This window comes from Myotis lucifugus, unplaced genomic scaffold, assembly GCF_000147115.1.
Source record: "Myotis lucifugus unplaced genomic scaffold, Myoluc2.0 scaffold_18, whole genome shotgun sequence".
Classification (NCBI taxonomy): domain Eukaryota; kingdom Metazoa; phylum Chordata; class Mammalia; order Chiroptera; family Vespertilionidae; genus Myotis; species Myotis lucifugus.
Window position 1 is genome coordinate 8,911,561 of NW_005871066.1, and position 17,806 is coordinate 8,929,366.

General features: G+C 41.1%; 1 protein-coding gene across 3 annotated transcripts in view; it reads right to left on the bottom strand.

The window, feature by feature from the left end:
- Positions 1-14,930, bottom strand: part of PIK3CG (phosphatidylinositol-4,5-bisphosphate 3-kinase catalytic subunit gamma) — a 35,916-nt gene extending 20,986 nt beyond the window's left edge. Inside the window, exons 1-6 of one of the 3 annotated variants that reach the window (XM_006085385.3) lie at positions 14,784-14,930; positions 10,547-12,553; positions 7,397-7,462; positions 7,062-7,287; positions 5,365-5,468; positions 1,326-1,472 (exon numbers count right to left, since the gene is read on the bottom strand). In XM_006085385.3, coding sequence (XP_006085447.1) covers positions 1,326-1,472; positions 5,365-5,468; positions 7,062-7,287; positions 7,397-7,462; positions 10,547-12,541 — 2,538 coding nt within the window. In that variant the 5' untranslated portion in view covers positions 12,542-12,553; positions 14,784-14,930. Of the gene's footprint in view, positions 1-1,325; positions 1,473-5,364; positions 5,469-7,061; positions 7,288-7,396; positions 7,463-10,546; positions 12,554-14,406; positions 14,451-14,783 lie in introns of those variants that run through there. The other 2 variants (XM_014452806.2, XM_006085384.1) reach the window with 2 other exon arrangements.
- Between the last annotated feature and the right edge of the window lie 2,876 nt (positions 14,931-17,806).

The window sequence follows — 17,806 nt, forward strand, 5'->3', positions numbered from 1 at the left end:
TTTGGTCCCTGAGACTTACCTTGGGGAAGAAGATAAATGGATTTCTTTTGAGATAGATTTTGGCCCCAGTTCATCTATTCCACTCCAGTTATGTATATTTTACCACAATAAAAAAATTCCACTCTACACATAAGGCACCCTTGGGCTACAATCCAGACAACAATAGCAACAATCACAATGACAGCTGGCATTTACTGAGTGCTGCTGTATGTGATCTCTTGCATTTTTCCTACGGTGTGGATGTAATTATTATTCACATTCTGCAGGTGAAGAGACTAAGGCTTAGAGAACTTAAATAACTTGTCCTAATCGGCCAAGCAAAGTGCCTTAACAACAAGACAAAGTACATAAGGTTCAAGTGCAAACTTTGCCTCAAAATGAGAGGAAAATGAGTGATGTTTTGTGGTTTCCAGTTATAGCTTCAAATAATTCAAAAGAGGTTACAGATTTGTTGGAAATTAAATGAACTTTCAAAAGGTTTTGAACTTTCAAAAGAACTTTCTTTTTCTTTTTAATAAAAAATTATTTCCAGGAAAAATACATTCTTGAAAAGAAAGCAAAGGATATTATTGTTTCCATATTAGAAATCAGCAAAAACAGAAACACAGAGGGAATTGAAAACATGTCCTTGTTTTTAAATAGTCTACATTTATAGCACTGTGGTTTGCCTATTTTAAGTAAATCATATTACATATTAGAAATTATGTTACCTCTACAATGTTGAACAACTAGAATACAGAGTATCACTGAAGTTTATCCAGAAATGTTAGAACATAGAAAAATGATTAACATTGGATACCTGCATCATTCATCTGCTGTAGCAATCTGTTCACTCTTGTTATTTAACTGCATGATTTCTTCAATCACCTACCTGTTCATCTTCTTTCCCCTTCCTATTAAATCAGTCACTTGAGTTTGCATTATGTGGATGTGTATCAAAGGTTATGTATCTAAGAAAAGCACCTGTGTGTACCGTATGTAGCTATGTCTATGAATATGAATAAAAGTGAATGCTTGGAGGTAAATACATCTATGTTCTGTGTTACCATTCTAGAAATGGGGTATATAGGTGAGGGAAGTATATCTGACTATTTGAACATGTTGGATATGCATCCTCTCAGGAATGACAGAACTATGATGCTCACTAGATTGCATATCGAATGGTCCACAGCCGTACTCCCCCCAGGGAAACTATTATGTAATCACTGTTCATCAAACCAGTTAGGAGAATGGGAATAAAGTCAGTAGAAGGCATTTTTTTTAGATCTAATATACTAGAAATATTTTTTCAGATAATTGAAAAAAAATCCTTCACAGTAGCATACCTGTAAAATAAGCATGTCTTGGCGCAAATCATCGCCATGTTTAAAGATAATCCCAATTGTCTCATTTGATAGAGCTGTAGGGTCGGCACATTTAAACTCAAGCCACAGGGGTTTCTTCTTAGAGGCCATCACTTTACACTTTTCAACCTGGAAAGAAACAGTCAGATGTTTTTATACATAATAAATACACATTGTAGAGACATACATCCTCTTGTGAAGTATCAATATAAATATCCAGGACAAACTCCTCGTTGGAAAATGATTTTCAAAGATTTAGGTAAAAAATACCGAAAGTGTTCTCAGCAAGTCTGAAAATGCTAGTGAGAGTAATTTACAACACTTAAATCAGTGGTTCCCAAAGTGTGTTCCAAGGAACCCTAAGGGTCTGTGAAGATGCCTAAGAGCTGTGGCAGATCCCATCCTCTGCATACCCCATTCCCATAGGATTCTGGTACAGAGCAACTTTGTTTATATATTTGGGCTCCTTCTAAGATTTAAGTTGAAAAAAATAAAAGAATTCTACTGCTACCACAATGTCTAAAAACTATTATTGCAGCCCTAACCAATTTGGCTCAGTGGATAGAGCATCGGCCTGCGGACTCAAGGGTCCCAGGTTCGATTCCGGTCAAGGGCATGTACCTTGGTTGTGGGCACATACCCGTAGGGAGTGTGCAGGAGGCAGCTGATTGATGTTTCTCTCTCATCGATGTTTCTAACTCTCTATCCCTCTCCCTTCCTCTCTGTAAAAAATCAATAAAATATATAAAAAAATAAAAACTATTATTGCAGAATCAGATGCAATAGGCCAAATATAATAAGATAAAATTTAACTTCAGTAAACAGAAATCTAGCACTCAGGTACAACACCTCCTCCCTCCGAAAACAACTCTACGCATCTAAATAATCTCAAGGAACTTTGCGGGAAATGTGGCTTAGCAGACACTCACTTCAAAATAAAAAATATCTTAGGAGTTCTGGCCAAAAGTGGTTTCACCACGCATCAAAAATGGGATGTGGTCTTTTTTTTTAAAAAAAAGCAAACACAATCCAAAACTCTATTAATATGTTATTATTCCTAACAATCTCTACTGAATAAGGACAGAGGAAAGTGTGTCTTTTTACTACAGGGCCAGTTTACTGCTAATTGGATATAAAGTAAACATGAAGGGAGGAGCATCCCCTTCTTTCCAAGGGAAATATCTTTCAAAAATAAAGGTGGAATAAAGAGTTTTACAGACAAACAAAATATGAAAGAATTTCTTGCCAAAAGACTTGCACTATAAAAAAATATTAAAGGCTGAAGGAAAATGATGCCAGATGGAAACATGGACCTATACAAAGTAATGAAGAACACCAATAATGGAAAATGTGGGGTAAATATTATAAAATGTTCAATCTATTAAATCTGTTAAATCTATTTTTAACTGTTTAAAGCGAAATAATAACAATGTATTGGGTTTATAATATATGCAGAAATTAAAAGCATAACAACGGGAGGAGTTTAATGGAAATACATTATTGTAAGATTCTTCTTAAGCATATATGAAGTGGTTTATTATTTGAATTAATCAAGAGCGTGTGATTTTGATGTAAGGACAGATATTTAGATCAATGGAATAGAATAGAGAATGTAGATATAGATCCACATGGTCAGAGGATATTAGACAAAAGTACTACCAACATTTTTTTTAAGGTTCAAAGAGTGTTTTTGAGCCAAGGGCTGAGGACCTGGCCCAAAAGCAAAATCTCAGAGGATGGAGAAAATGCTCTAGGAATAGCAGTGTTGCAGTCCTGTTTATCCATTTAGAATTAAAGGAGAAAACGTGAAATCCATTGGTGGTGGGTTAAGGAGGCAGGAGAAAGCAAGGCAGGGAAATCTCTAGGACTGGATAAAAAGGGAAATGGAGAGAGACATACTTTTACATTAGCGAGTACAGGATAGTTAACACTGGACAATTACAATGAACAGAGATGGTATGTGGGGAACAAGATAACAACACACTTCCTGGTAGTTGTGCTATGTCCAGTGAGTATGTTTCTGAGGGGTCTGGCGAAGAAAATGACTCTGACATTTTAAAGGTCTGTTAGCCTAGATGCACAAGAACAATGGACAGGTCTTGCTTAAGGTAAAGATTAGCTTTTCACTAAGGAAGTTGTCACTCCCTGCCATGACCTGCCCGCGTAGGAATTAATGATCTGTGTGGTTACTTTCTCATTGAGCTTGTCATGTTTGCCGTACAGCCCCCTTTTGTTCACATACCATTGACGAGAGATTTACTTGCCCCTGGTCAGGCCCTAAGGTGGCAGAGACCTGATTGGAAACTCAGATTTGTCTGGTTTAGTGCTGCTTTCTACCGGTTACTTTACTGAATCTTGGGGGCCCTGGCATCAGGCCTATGCAACCTGCACAATTTCTGTTTGCAGAGGTTTGCGACCACTCCCCACCCTCATGCCACCTTGGGGACAGCCCCTGACAAAACCACTGCTTCTTGAACCGTGGTCAGCCTTATCGTTGGTCAGTGGTCGCAGACCTGACCTTGGCCCCTCGGAACAGCAGATGCCAGGGAGACCTCAGCAGGCTTTGTTTGCCAACATATTTACATAGGAAAAGGACAATGTTTTCAACAGATGGTGCTGGAAAAGTTGGAGCTTCAGATTTAAAAAATGAAACCTGATCTTTATCTCACCCCATACACAAAAATCAATTCAAAATACATCAAAGACTTAAAAGTAAGCATTAAAACTATATAATTTTTAGAAAAAATATTTATTACATTGACTTAGGCAATATTTCTCAACTTTGGCACTGTCGACATTTTGGGCTGGATCATTTTTTGTTGGGGTGTGTGTGTGGGGGGCAGTGGGGGGTGCTGTCCCATGCCTTGTAGGATATTTAGCAGCATTCCTGGCCTCACTAGATGTTAGCAGCATTTTCTCAGTTGTAACAATCAAGGGGCATTATGAAATGTCCCTTGGTATGTGTGTGTATGTGGGGTGGGGTCACCCCAGGTTGAACATTACTGGATTGAGCAAATATTTCTTAGGATGCAAAATGTATGAGCCATAAAAGAAAAAGTGACAAATTAGACAATAAAAATCTTCTGCTCCTTGAAATACACTACTAGGAAAATGAAAAGGCAAGCCACAGATTGGGAGAAAATATTTGTAAAATGTATACTTGATAAATAATTTGTGTCTAGACTATATAAATAACTCATAAATAAAAATGAGAAGGCCATCCACATTAAAAATGAACGAAAGATGTCAATGGAAGATGAAAAACTGGCACATGAGAAGATGTTCAACATCATTAGGGAAATGCAAATAAAAACAACAATGAGATACCACTTCTCTTTTAAGACGGATAATAACAAGTGTTGGCTAGAATGTGGAACAGTTGGAACTCACATATACTGCTGGTGGGAATATAAAATGAATGGTATTATCACTTTGAAAAAACAGTTTGGCAGTATAAAATTACACACACATACCAACTATTTGACACAACTTTCCCACTGTTAAATATTTAGTAAAAAAAAAATGAATGGAAAACAAATTGTGGCATACATATACAAAGAAATACTACTCAGTAGTAAAAAGAACATACTATGGATACACACAGCGACATGGGTAGATCTTAAAAAGCATTATGCTAAGTAAAAGAATCCAGATACAAAATACTACATACAGTATGATTCCACTTCATGTAATTCTAGAAAAGGCAAGAGTATATAATAGAAAGCAGATTTTTTTGTGTGTGTCTGGGATCGGGTATGGGAGGAGGAAAGGCCTGACTATAAAAGGCACATGAAAGAACTTTTTCTATGGATATGTTCTGTATCTTCTTGTGGTGATGAACTGTACACTTAAATGGACACATTTTATTGCATGTAGGTGATTCCTCATGAAAGTTGATTCATAAGAAAATGGGTGGGAGATTGCCTGGTGTTGAGGCTTTCAGTATCCAGTGTTTAGGGAAGGGCTTGACACACATTTTCAAGACATGAAGACCATGTGGAGACATTGAGGCGATACCTACCACCAGGGCTCCTGCTTTCAGTCCAGGATCATACGGAACTCGAAAGCTCTTGGGGAGATTCGAATTCTGTAGGTTTTCAAGCTTTTGCTTAAGTTGCGAAATAACTGTAATTGTCAAAAGCACACAAGAGTTATATGAGCGCAAGAAATTACCAATATTACCTGTAACATTTCCTGAAACCATCTGGTCCACTGTGGAGGAGGAGAAAAGGGTGTCTGTCTTTGAGGAGCTAACCATTTCAGGTGGCAAGATAAGTCAGGTTTACTGGGAGCAATACACTCATTTACACCTACCACAACAAGGGGTAGAAACAGGGGAGTAGGAATGGGATATCAAGACAATCAGGTAGAGAGGATGTTTTAAGGATAATGCTAAGGAGTTGATACTGTGGTTTTCTTTCTAACGTGTGAAACCGTAAACTGCCATCTGATTTGGGGAACAGACGTTTGAAGAGCATATTAAATAGAATTTGGTTAGGGTTCTGCAAAATCTTTTCAAAAGAGAAAGGCTGTGTGGAGATTATTTAGCAGCCTCAAAATATTAAAAGCAAAATACATAAATTAAAAATTACTCCCTGTATAACAGGCAGGCTGGAGGCTAGTACGTATGTTCCCCTTTACTTACAATAAAAATACGAGTGAGGTCATTATTATCACTATTATTTTTAGGACAGAGCATTATTGGTGTATTGGAAAAGAATCAAAGAGAAAAAGTGGAAATTCTAAGTAATCAGTTTAAAGTACTGGCTGAATATATTAGTGAGTGTCCGTTATGAGCCATACTGCTGTGTCTAAGTGTACAAACAAGAATAAGATATATTTTCTAGCTTCAAAGCTTATATAGTTTAGGAGACCAGAAAGATGTGTTGATGACTATAATTTAACGCAATATCAACAATGGAAATACAGAGAAAGAGTGATTAATTTTCTTAGGGCAGGGACAGGATTTATTTTTTAAAATATATTTTTTATTGACTTCTGAGAGGAAAGGAGAGGGAGAGAGAGATAGAAATATCAATGATGAGAGAGAATTACTAGTGTTGATTGGTTGCCTCCTGAACGTCCCCTACTGGGAATCGAACCATGACCTCCTGGTTCATAGGTCAACAGTCAACCACTGAGCCACCCCACTTGGGCAAGGGACAGGATTTCTTAGTGATAAGAAAACAAGATTGGAAATGTCTTTAGAGAAGAGGTGATACACAATGTTTTATATGAAGTATTCTGACATATATGTAATATATATGATATATACAGATATGTATATATATATTTATGCCCAAAATTTTAAATAGCTTCTCAATAATTCATTACTTTAAAAGAATGAAAATTATATGCATATATGGAAAGATAGGGAGAAAAAAGGTGAATATTTGAAAATAACTAATCTTCGTGTGTGTGCACAATTGTTCTTGAAACCCAGATGTTACATCTGCATAATGCTTTAAAATTTTTCAGAGTTTAATATCGATAATAAACTCATCATTAAAAATATATATAGTTTTAAAACTATGTTAACTTGTAAAGGGAGACCTTTAAATTTGCTTGTCCCATGAAGACAGAAGATTAAAAATATTTGTTCTTTGCTGCCTTTAGAAAGGTACAAATTGCCTTCCAGAAGGAAGAAGAACACAGGGATGGTGGCATTTGGAGATGAAGGCATTTGGAAAGAGAACCAAGAAAATATAGCTACTATACCTTGGGAGCTGACGTCATACTTTTCAGCAGAGAGCGATTTAATATCAATGGTAACTTTTTGTAACATCTCAATGACTTGGACCTGCTGTGTGAAGTCATGCAGCATGGCGGTGCCGCAGCCCCTCAGGTAGGCTTCCAGGATCACAGCGAATCTCTGCTGGTAGTGCCGCGACTGGGCTATCTCACTTCTCAAGAACCAAAACAAAAAGTGGCCGATTCTTTTGTTCTGAGAGTGAGAACAAGATGGTTGAAATTATTGTGACGAACGCTCTAGGTCTACCAGCCAATTCCCAATAACTTTTAAAATGTCATGCTACTATCAAAGAAGTACTTACTCTTAAGCCACGCTTCAGCAGAAATCTGGCAAGGGCACTGTCATGGTAAGGTTCAAATTTCACAGCCTGAAGGAGGAACACATAGGCATTTATTTGTAGGGCTGCATTCTATGTTGGTTAATCAGGGAAAAGGAGATGGAGAAACATTGGTGCTCTGCCTTGGTGGGTTTTATGGGTAGGGTGATGCGACTCTTACCAGTCACTTAAGTTCAGTCCTTTCTTTTCAAGGACACTTTCGGCCAGTGAACCACTTGCTTAAGGACCAGGAGTAGAAGCCAGAATTCTTGACTCACAGTCATGTGCTTTTGATAACGTCAAGGGAAAGAGGGGAGGGCTTTTGCTCCCATTAAGGGCTTACTTGATTGATTGGCAGGATAGAAGGGAAAGGTGGAAATGGCTATAACAAATCTGTAAAAGTGGAAGGTAAGTGAGGTGGTCGGAAAGAAAATAGACAGTGGAGATCTAGTACATATGAGGAGAAAAATATTTGTTACATGTGAAAAGCCTAAAGATCTTTATCGCTGCTCTTCGGCTCAAGATGTGTGTCTGGCATCTCACTGGCAAGTCTGAGCTGGCTCACAGGTTCTTACTGCAAATAAACAGCAGGCCCGGACCAATCCATACCATATGATCACCACTCCCTGACACACTGTGGTGTATACGAAGCTTTCTGTCTGAAAAATCTCTTACTTTATAAGCTTCCCCAGATTTTGTAGTGTTTACAAGTTTTCACATCCCTTGAATATAGAGATACTGACTTTGATGTTAGCTCTGTGACTTAATAAAAAGAATCCAATAAAATGTGATAAATTCTAGTGGGTTATGATATCTGTTATAGCATTCTCTGTACTTTTCTATAAATCTGCAATAGTCCATGAATTTAAAAGTAGCCAGACTAACAAATATTGTTTGATTATTGTATATGCATATATAAAGTTATAGAGTAGATATCATGCATAAACATGAAAAGGGGAGGCTTAAAGTTAAATATCTCAAAGTATTTTCTTTATAAATAGACATGGTCTATCATTTTTTTCAGATGAAACAGAAGAAATTCCCATTCCAATTTATGTTTTCACATCATAAAGGGCCTGGGACTTTTTGGTATGATTTCCACTTCTTTCTCTGATTTTCCAGTTTGGAAGTGATCAATACTGACTTGCTAATATTTCCATTATCCCCATACTTTCAAAGATTCTTTCCATTGTAGCTCCAGTTGAGAGTGTGGTAATTTTACCACCAGTACTCACTTCAGAAATGTCTAAATTTTCTAATGCTAATGTGAGTTTTTCCAACCTGAATGCCTCAAATAATTTTACAAATGACTACTCTTCACATTTACAACCACAAACTCAAAGCTAATATTACTTACTGACCTATCTCATGTAAACACTTCCAAGAAAACCATTCATTTCCAATTCTTCAAAATTTACTTGTAGAAATGATAATGTAAAAGAATTCAAGGTGGCCTTGGGACTTAGAACACATTCATGCAAATTTGTTTTATGTTCTATTTGTTGTGGAGAGCTAGAAAGCTGAAGATACTTGGATTATTCTAAAATTTTCGTTAGTGACATGCTAGTACGTATCTGCCCTCATGGCCAGAGAAAAATATTGGAAATATTTGATAGATGAAGGCAAAGGCCAAATATATTGTTTCAAGTATCTGCTTAATGGAAGGTGAATATCCAGAGTTAAAGTGCAGAGTATCCAAAATGCTCATCAGAAAACTCCAGGGCCTTCCTGTCCATACAGATAATAATTAGACAGTTTAGAGCAGTGATGGCAAACCTATGACACGCGTGTCAGAGGTGACACGCAAACTCATTTTTTTGGTTGATTTTTCTTTGTTAAATAGCATTTAAATATATAAAATAAATATCAAAAATATAAGTCTTTGTTTTACTATGGTTGCAAATATCAAAAATTTCTATATGTGACAGGGCACCAGAGTTAAGTTAGGGTTTTTCAAAATGCTGACACGCCGAGCTCAAAAGGTTCGCCATCACTGGTTTAGAGCCTAACACTTAACCTGGGAAATCTTAATGACCTCAGGTCACACATCACCTATTCAAAACTGTCTCTGGCTTCTTCCATCTAAATTAAGTGTCCCCAGGACCCCTAACTGTTTTCTCATAGTATTCTGTAGTTCCCCTGAAAGCAGTCACCACAATTTGTTATTAAATATCTGCTTGTACGTACACCATTTAATGTCAGTCTTCTCCATGCACCACAAGCTACACGAGGGCAGAGATGGGCTGTTTTTATCACTGCTCTACATCCAGCATCCAGGACAGTGGAAGCGCTATGTACATGTTGTTGAATTAATGAATGGGCACTTCTGCACTCTAAAATAGAATTTCTATTCCAATTTCTTTACTTCCTTGCCCTTGTCAAGCAGCACGATCTAATTTGAGATTGGCTACAGTGAGCAGAAGAACTGCTCTCCTTTGTTTAACTTCCTAAGAAAACCTTAGGCAAATGATGTTGTCTCCCTTGACCCCAGGGAAAGGAATGAGAACAGGAGGGGCTTTCAGAGTCCCATCCAGCTATGAGGTATGATTCATGAATTGTGATCACATTCATGATCAGAGAGTATGACCTTTTCTCTCTAGGACATACAATTCTGACACTGGACTGCTGCAGCATATTGGGAGGCAATGAAAAGAGCAGGGCCTGGAGTCCTGGGTTTAATTTCGGTCTTTGAAAGTATGTGACCTTGGGCACCTTAGTTAGCCTCGGTTTCCTTACAATTAAAATATTAACTTGACCTCCACCATAGTTATTGGGAGAGTTAAATGTGATAATACACAACAAGCATGTATATCACTTGGAGCCTGACACAGGGGAGCATCCCATACATTGAATTTATCATTCATACAATAAATGAGAACAAAGTATTCCCATAGGGCCAGTTTTCCTAAGAAGTGGTAATATTACCATCTTCAAAATGCTCGTCCGAAAACCCATAAAGACAATAAAAAAAAATGGAACAGTTTACTCCTTTCTGAGGTGGCTTCTTCAGATCTGCTTTGACAGATCATGATGCTCTGGACAAAGGGAACTGGATGACAACCGAATGGGGCGCCTGTGCAAATGCAAACCAATCCCTGGAGAAGAGGCTCCGTAAGTAACAGGGGCATCCCCTACCTGGACCAGCTGTAGCAGGTAATTCAGAACATCATCGTCCTCCAGGCTCTCCAGTTTCTGGACTGCAATGGCTCTCACATTTTCATCCGAAAAGTTACAGTCCAGGAGTTGCATTGTCAGCCCAACATCCAAAGCACTTTGATCCCAGACCTCCCTCCTGGCTAACAGTTGGTATGTTTTGGCCACCATCTCTTGCTGTCCCCATTTCACCGAGCTAAACAGCTTAGGATACGCTTTGGGATGCTTCAGGCTTTCATATCTGAAATGCCAGAGCAACTCTTTGTCTTCTGCTGTGAGAGGGTTGAGTGGATCGGTGGCTATGATCGCCTCCAGTTGCTTCCGAAGCTGGTTGGGCATTTCCGCTCGAACCCGGTCCCCTTCAGGGTCAGGGGTGGGCCGATGCTTAGGCAAGGCTATCGGGTGGCAGTAATTGTCCAGAAGGATGCAGATGGACATTGAGCTGTCCTTGTCCGGGTTGGTGGCCGACGTGAGCTTGTCAGCATTGAAGCTCCCTTGGTCTTCTCCCTTGCCAGATATCTGCCACATGTGGAGCACGTACTCCCCGTGGCGCAGGAGGAAGCGGTGGTCGATGAGCAGCAGGTTCACATAATAGAGAAGCTGAGCTTTGCCTCTGGCCTCGGGACTGGGCGTCTCGGCAGAGGCCTTCCCGGACAGCGCCGGCGCTTTGCCGCAGTAGATCTGCAGGTTCAGCAGGGCCCCTTTGGGCAAGTCTTTGATTCTGATACTGAACTCAAGCCACACGTTCCAGAGCACCTCCTCCGTGAAGGGCTTGGGGCTGGTCCTCCTCTGGCAGAGCACCTGCTGCCCGTGCTGGATGTTCGCCTCCACGAACACCGTGAGGTCCGCGTTGCGGGGCAGCACCGGGATGTCAATGCCTCTGATTTTGACCCTGAACTTCCGGTCACAGTCCCACAAGGACACGGTGAACACGCTGTCGTGGTCCTTCCCGTGGATGGTGAGCTGCTCGTGGTAGCCGGTGACGCCGGTGCAGTCATCCACCAGCGGCCACTCCTCTTTGCGCACCTCGTCCTGCGCGGGGTCCGGGGGCGCGTCCAGCACCAGGTGAATCTCCTCCCCGTTCTTGAGGCAATGCCTCACCCACTGGAAGTTCTTGAGGGGCGTCTCCCCCACCAGGTACTCGTCGCGGCCACAGACGCGCAGCACGAAGTCCTGCTCGCTCTGGCTCTCGGGGATATCCATCAGGGACTTCTTCTTGGCCATCTTGGTGAAGAAGCTCTGCAGGATGGCGGCCGGGGTGTCGTCGGCCGAGACCTTGATGGTCTGGCTGGTGGTGCTGCGGTGGATGACGATGAAGATGCAGTTGTGGGCGATCTTCTTCAGCAGGTACTCGGGGAGGGGCTTGGAGGTCACCCAGGGGTGCATGGCGTAGAGCTGGGGGTCGCGGCCCGCCACCTCCGCCATGCGTGGCGTCACCAGGCGGCGGCGCGTGAACTCGAGCTCGTCATCGTGCACGTTGCTGACGTCGGTGACGTCATAGCCCATGAGGGCGGTGAGCTGCCGCTGGAAGGCCAGCGTCTCCTCCGAGGGGCCGCGCCGCTGCACCACGTGGATCTGGCCGGGGCTCCGGTGCAGCACCTTCCAGTAGCGCAGGCAGTCGAGGGTCTGCACCACCTGGTACTTGTCGTAGATCTCGTACCACTGGCCCTTCTTCTGGTAGAGCAGCAGGAAGTGGTCGGGGCTGAGCCGCTGGTAGAAGTCGGCCGCCGCGCTCGTCTCCAGCGCGCGGAGCCACACCTGCGCCTTCATCTGCTCCACGTTCCCGTGGCCGGCCACGTGCAGCAGCGCCGTCTCCGGGGTCTTGCTGGTGCGCTGGCTGGTGGGCAGCACGAACTCGATGGGGATGAGCTCCATGGAGGACAGGCTGGCCGCCGAGCCCCGCGGCTTCATCCTCCGGCGCCGGCGGCGGTTGTCCTCTCTCAGAACCACGGGCTGCTCATTGCTCTCCAGCTCCATGCCCTGTGCGACCTGGGAGCGGAGAAACACAGGGCTTTGTCACGGGGGCAGGCACTGGCCGGTGGCGTTTTGCTGCGAGATGGCAAAAGAAGGGGTAGAAGAATGACAGTGGCGTGCTCACGAGGATACAGGAGCTTTGGAGTCGGGACTCGTGCATCCTGATCCCGCCACTTAGGATCTGGTGACTTGAGCTGGTTAACCTCGGAGCCTGTTTCCCATCTGTCAAATGGAGTCGTTAATACAGCCGAGGGTGGAGGTGAGAATTAAATAAGGTAAGAAATACATATACTTGCTCAGTGTGGATGATGGGTTTATGGGGGTTCAGTAATCATTCTCTCTACGATCATTATGTTTGAAAATTTAATTTGATAAAGGAGATATGTAAGGCGCTCATCCAGCATGGTGTCTGAGATATTGTCATGACTCAAAGTGGTACTTGTTTTTAAGCATACTGAAAGGCATGGACGAGTAAAACAGTCCCGTGAAAGGATCAGCTCCTAGTCTGCAAGATGCACTGTGAAATGCTAACACGCCCCTCTTTGAAAACAGGCCTCTGACTTATTTCCTCTTTGTTCGGTCTCACACTTCTTGGGACCCAGACACTTTACCCAGCCTCACTGCATGTTCTCTGTGTTCAAACTGTCTGGTTCAGGAATCTACTCCCTGGTCAACTTCCTGTCTTTCTTTTCGTGTTTTTTTTTTTCTTACTAGTTAGGAAAGGTAATATCAGAATCAGTAGTTTCAACCAAGAATGTTTGCAGTCATTTCAACATTTTGTATCATGAAATTCTGGTTGTCATTGCTGTATTAGGGCAGGGTCTTGGGGGAGTCGCCCAAGGCAGCACTCCCTTAATAGGAACAGTCAGGTAGTTTTAATTTTGTTCCAGTTCATTCCATCTTCCTCTGTGTTAGACAGTGGAGAAGCCATAGGATGGAAGGAAGGATTTCTGGGCTCCAGTAACCTGCTATTTGGATCCCAATTCATTATTTAACTTCCTTTTTGCTCTAATATTTTCATCTCTATAACAAGAATTCAGAAGTTTCTTCTCATCAGTTTATCCACTTTTGCTGTCTCAAAAAGTGTATATACACTTTAACAGCTGATAGCTCAATTTTGAAAGTGAAATGTATTTTAATAAGCACTGCCTTCATAATTATTCAAAGTGTGTGTATACATTTTTGAGGGACACTCTATATTTAATGAGTACCTCCCCTGCACAAAGCACTTAAATATAAATTTGACATACTGCAGTAAGACACTTCAAATAATGATTGAAATGCTAAAATATTAAGTTGAACTATAAATCAGGAATTTTTATTTTAATATTTAGTATCACTGTTGCAAGATTATATTTTAAATAAGAAACAACTAATGACAAAAATTAATGTTTCAGAATATATCATTTACTCTCTTAAATGACTAATGTTAAGGAGACTTATAACTACTTATTTCTTCAAGAAATAGTGGAGCATTTGACAAACACCAAAAAGAAGAGTTTGATTAAAAGATAAGGAAGACAAATTTCATTAGACTTCTGTTCAAATCTTAGCTTAAAGTTACTTTTAAAGCCAATATTCCCTCCAAAACATTAAGAAGTTCTACTTACTAAATACATGAAACCAACTGTCCCAATTCACTGTCTCTTGCAGCTTAAAACAATCATTATTTGGTCTATAATGTTGCTACGTTATAGAATAACTAACAAAGAAGAGAACTGTAAGATATATTAATACTGACACTTGAAATAAAATAGGTCTGAATTTAGGCAATGTACAAATACACAGCAATAACTTCGATCTCAGTGATCCCGAACAGTCTTACAAGATACAACATGCAGAAGACAACAGGCAGACTAAATACTCACTGCTCTCCTTCATGGTCGAGGTTAGGAAGCGTTCGCCTTTTAGAGAAGACGTTAGAAACACTGATGAGTACAATAATGGCCAGGCATGCACTGGTAAGACTGAAGCCTGTCAGGGGCAGACTCCCGTGTCCTTCTTCCTCCCAAATGAAAACAAACAAACGAACAAAAAACTGATGCACCTGCCAAACTATTGCTGGCACCTCGTGGGTATCCACTCGTATAGGTTGCACTAGACAATGAAACAGAGACATTCGGGGGTAGTATCGGCTCAAGAACCGACAGCAGTTCCAGATAAAAATATTCTAGCTGAGAAGGAAGTGTCACTATTCAGAGTCAGACCCAACAAAAGGCAAAAAAATAGGAAGGTCAAAAAATACCTGATAAAGCAGTGGAGGTGTTGATGCTGAAGGATCATTTGTTTAGTTTTTGAAAACAATAAATTCGAACCTACCCAGGGTGCCTCTAAACTCTTCCGCTTTTCTGGGTCTCCCTCCGTATCCAGATGCAGAGGAAGTGTTGCAGTTACCAGGAAGGAAGTTTTAACCAAGTTGATTATACGTGTGATTGCTCATTTTAAAAGTGTCAGAAATGCATTTCCTGTGAATAGCACAGAGGGTGAAGCACGAGAGTGAGCAGTGTTTACCATATTTTATACTCTTTGAACTAATTTTTTAAGAATTGTGAGAGGCTGAAACAAATTAAAATTACCTAGATCCAAACAAAAAATACACACTCATGAGACATAAACACATGAAATATTTTCTAGCTAGATCTAAGTAGAACAGACTTAACAGCCACAACATTAGAGAGAAACAGCCTGGTAGGAAGATTTTAAGAGCCAAATTAAATCCTTTAGTCCTGCAAAGCCCATTCAGTTAATTTTCCCTCATGGGAATTCAAATGATCCCTTGTTCATACACTGTAACTGAGGGGTGGGAGAAGAGAAATTAGTGATCTCAGGGACTGAGTTATCAAGCTGAACATTTTCAAAAATGAGGTCTGGAGCTCACTTCCTTAGTTTGGTGAGATAGTTCTCTATTTTTTTCAGAGCATGTAGGCTCCAAAATATCACTGGTTGAAATGGAAAGTACAGTGTGTGTGGGGGGGGGTGGACACTTACTGTGGGTAATTATTGCAGACAAAACAGGAGGTTTTTGGTTTCATGGGAAAATTAGGGAGCTGAGCACTGCCACACAATCAGATGGATAGTCATGGAACATGGCTCCTGATTGTCATGAGAGTAAAGAACCCATGGAAAAGCCATCCTAAATAAATTTTCCCAAGCACACTCAGATCCTGAACCAGTGTTCTCTTTTCTCCATCCAGAGTTCATCCTCAAACCTGGGTTATCATAGACTCCAGTTGAGCCCAAAGGACAACAGGTAGGATGGCATTGGCCTCACAGGTATATAATGAAAAGTTCTCTGAATCACTCTGACATCAAGATAAATGATTGATATGAGCTATCTCCTTTCACCTAGGCCCCTCCGGTTTCAGCTTTCCACAAATTATACTATAATAGTTGACATCAGCAGTCCAACTATTAAATTCAAAGGCTGTGTCCCCAATATTTAGAGGTAGCTTATTAGCACCCCAAAATATATTCCTATATAGAAATACTCCCTTAGGAGCTGGCAGCTTGAGAAGCCTCAAAGCAGGCCCTTTTGTTTGGTTCTGAAGGAGAGACCAAAGAGTCACACTGCAGGAGCTTGCCAGGATGTGCTTCAGACAGAGTATGTGGGAGGGTTCACTGGGGTAGGTGGGCTGGATGGGAGTTTGTGGCGAGTAGGGCTGACCACAGAGGGACCATGAGCTTGGCCAGCTCTGTTCTCCAGACATGTCAATAGATTCTGTTCCTCAACACATTCTTTCCCCAGCTCAGTAACACCCAGGAGCCAAGTCCCAACCTGACACCACACACACACACACACACACACACACACACACACAGACACACACGTGTTATTTCAGAAATGCTTGCCTCTGTAGGAACTAGTCAGCTGAGTTGAATTATGCAAAGTTGTCTGTTCTATGACTTGCAAATACTTCAGGCTTTGACTTAACTTGCAAATACTTCAGGCTTTATTGGTGATTAGAGAATAAAAGTACCCTGCTCTTCCCCAAATCCTAATATAGTCACGAAAATTTGACTACATGCAGTAAATGTTCCAAGAGATAAACAATGGCCAGTGTCTCCTTCCTCTATATTAGTGCCCCTTTTGTCTCCAAGTTTTTAGGCTAGAAGACCCCTAGAACTCATCATTATCCTGTTTTATCAATGTGTTTCTCTCTTTTCTTCTTTTTTTCTCTTCTGTGAATCTCCATGCATTTAGCACCATGTTTTTACATCAAGTAGTCATACACTACACTGTATTTGGAAAAAACACACAATCAAATAGTCTGAACTTTTATATCACATGCAACTATCACAGGAACAAGAAGATAGAACAGATCTACACTAATAAAAGAGAAGCATGCAAATTGGTGTAACTCCGCTATGCCCACCAGCCATTCAGATGAATATGCAAATTAACCCAACAAAGATGACTGTTAATTTGCATACACAGTGCAGAGCAAAGAAGACAACTAGGATGGGAGGAAAGCAAGCAGGGCTGCAGAGACTGGAGGGAAGCAAGAGGGGTGGTGGAGGCGGGAGCTTTACTCTGGCACAGGAAGCCCTATTCTTGCAGGAATCTTCCTGCAACGGGCCTCTAGTTAGAAAATAAGAACACAGTAAGATGTCAATGGTCAATAAACATTAAGAATGAATTGTTTGCTATGAGAAAGGATCTTTGTTATGGCCTTCAGAGAGATTGTTTGTGGTCTAGCTGGAGAGAGAAGACACACAGATGAAAAAAATAAGATGTCAATGTGATAGGCCAAGTGGTTTAAGTATATAATATTTGTTACATACTACAGTGGTTTACTGAAGTAGGTCACTTTGGGTGTAATAAAATTTTTGAAATTATGCTGGAGGAGACCCAGGATTTAAGGCAATAGGGAAAGTCTTTAAGCCAAAAATGTGAACAAACAGAACAGTTCAAGAAATAGTGAATGGATCCATTTGCAGAAATGGAGGGTTTGTAAGAGACAGCCGTAGAAGATACGGGAAAGACATGGAAAGATAGGCATGTGCTTCCCAAACTTATTTCAAGTCTCAGCACATGTAAATAGTACCAACATTGGTATGGCACACTGGGTGCAAGGAACTGCCCGCCCCCCATTCATATATTAAAATTCTAACCCCCAGTATAGTGGTATAGTAAGTAGGGCCTTTGGGAAATAATTAGGTCATGAGGGTGGAGCCCTCATGAATGAGATTTATGTCTTCATAAAAGGGACCTCAGAGAACTCCCTGGCCCTCTTCCTGCCATGTGGGGGTACAGATATAGCCGTCTGC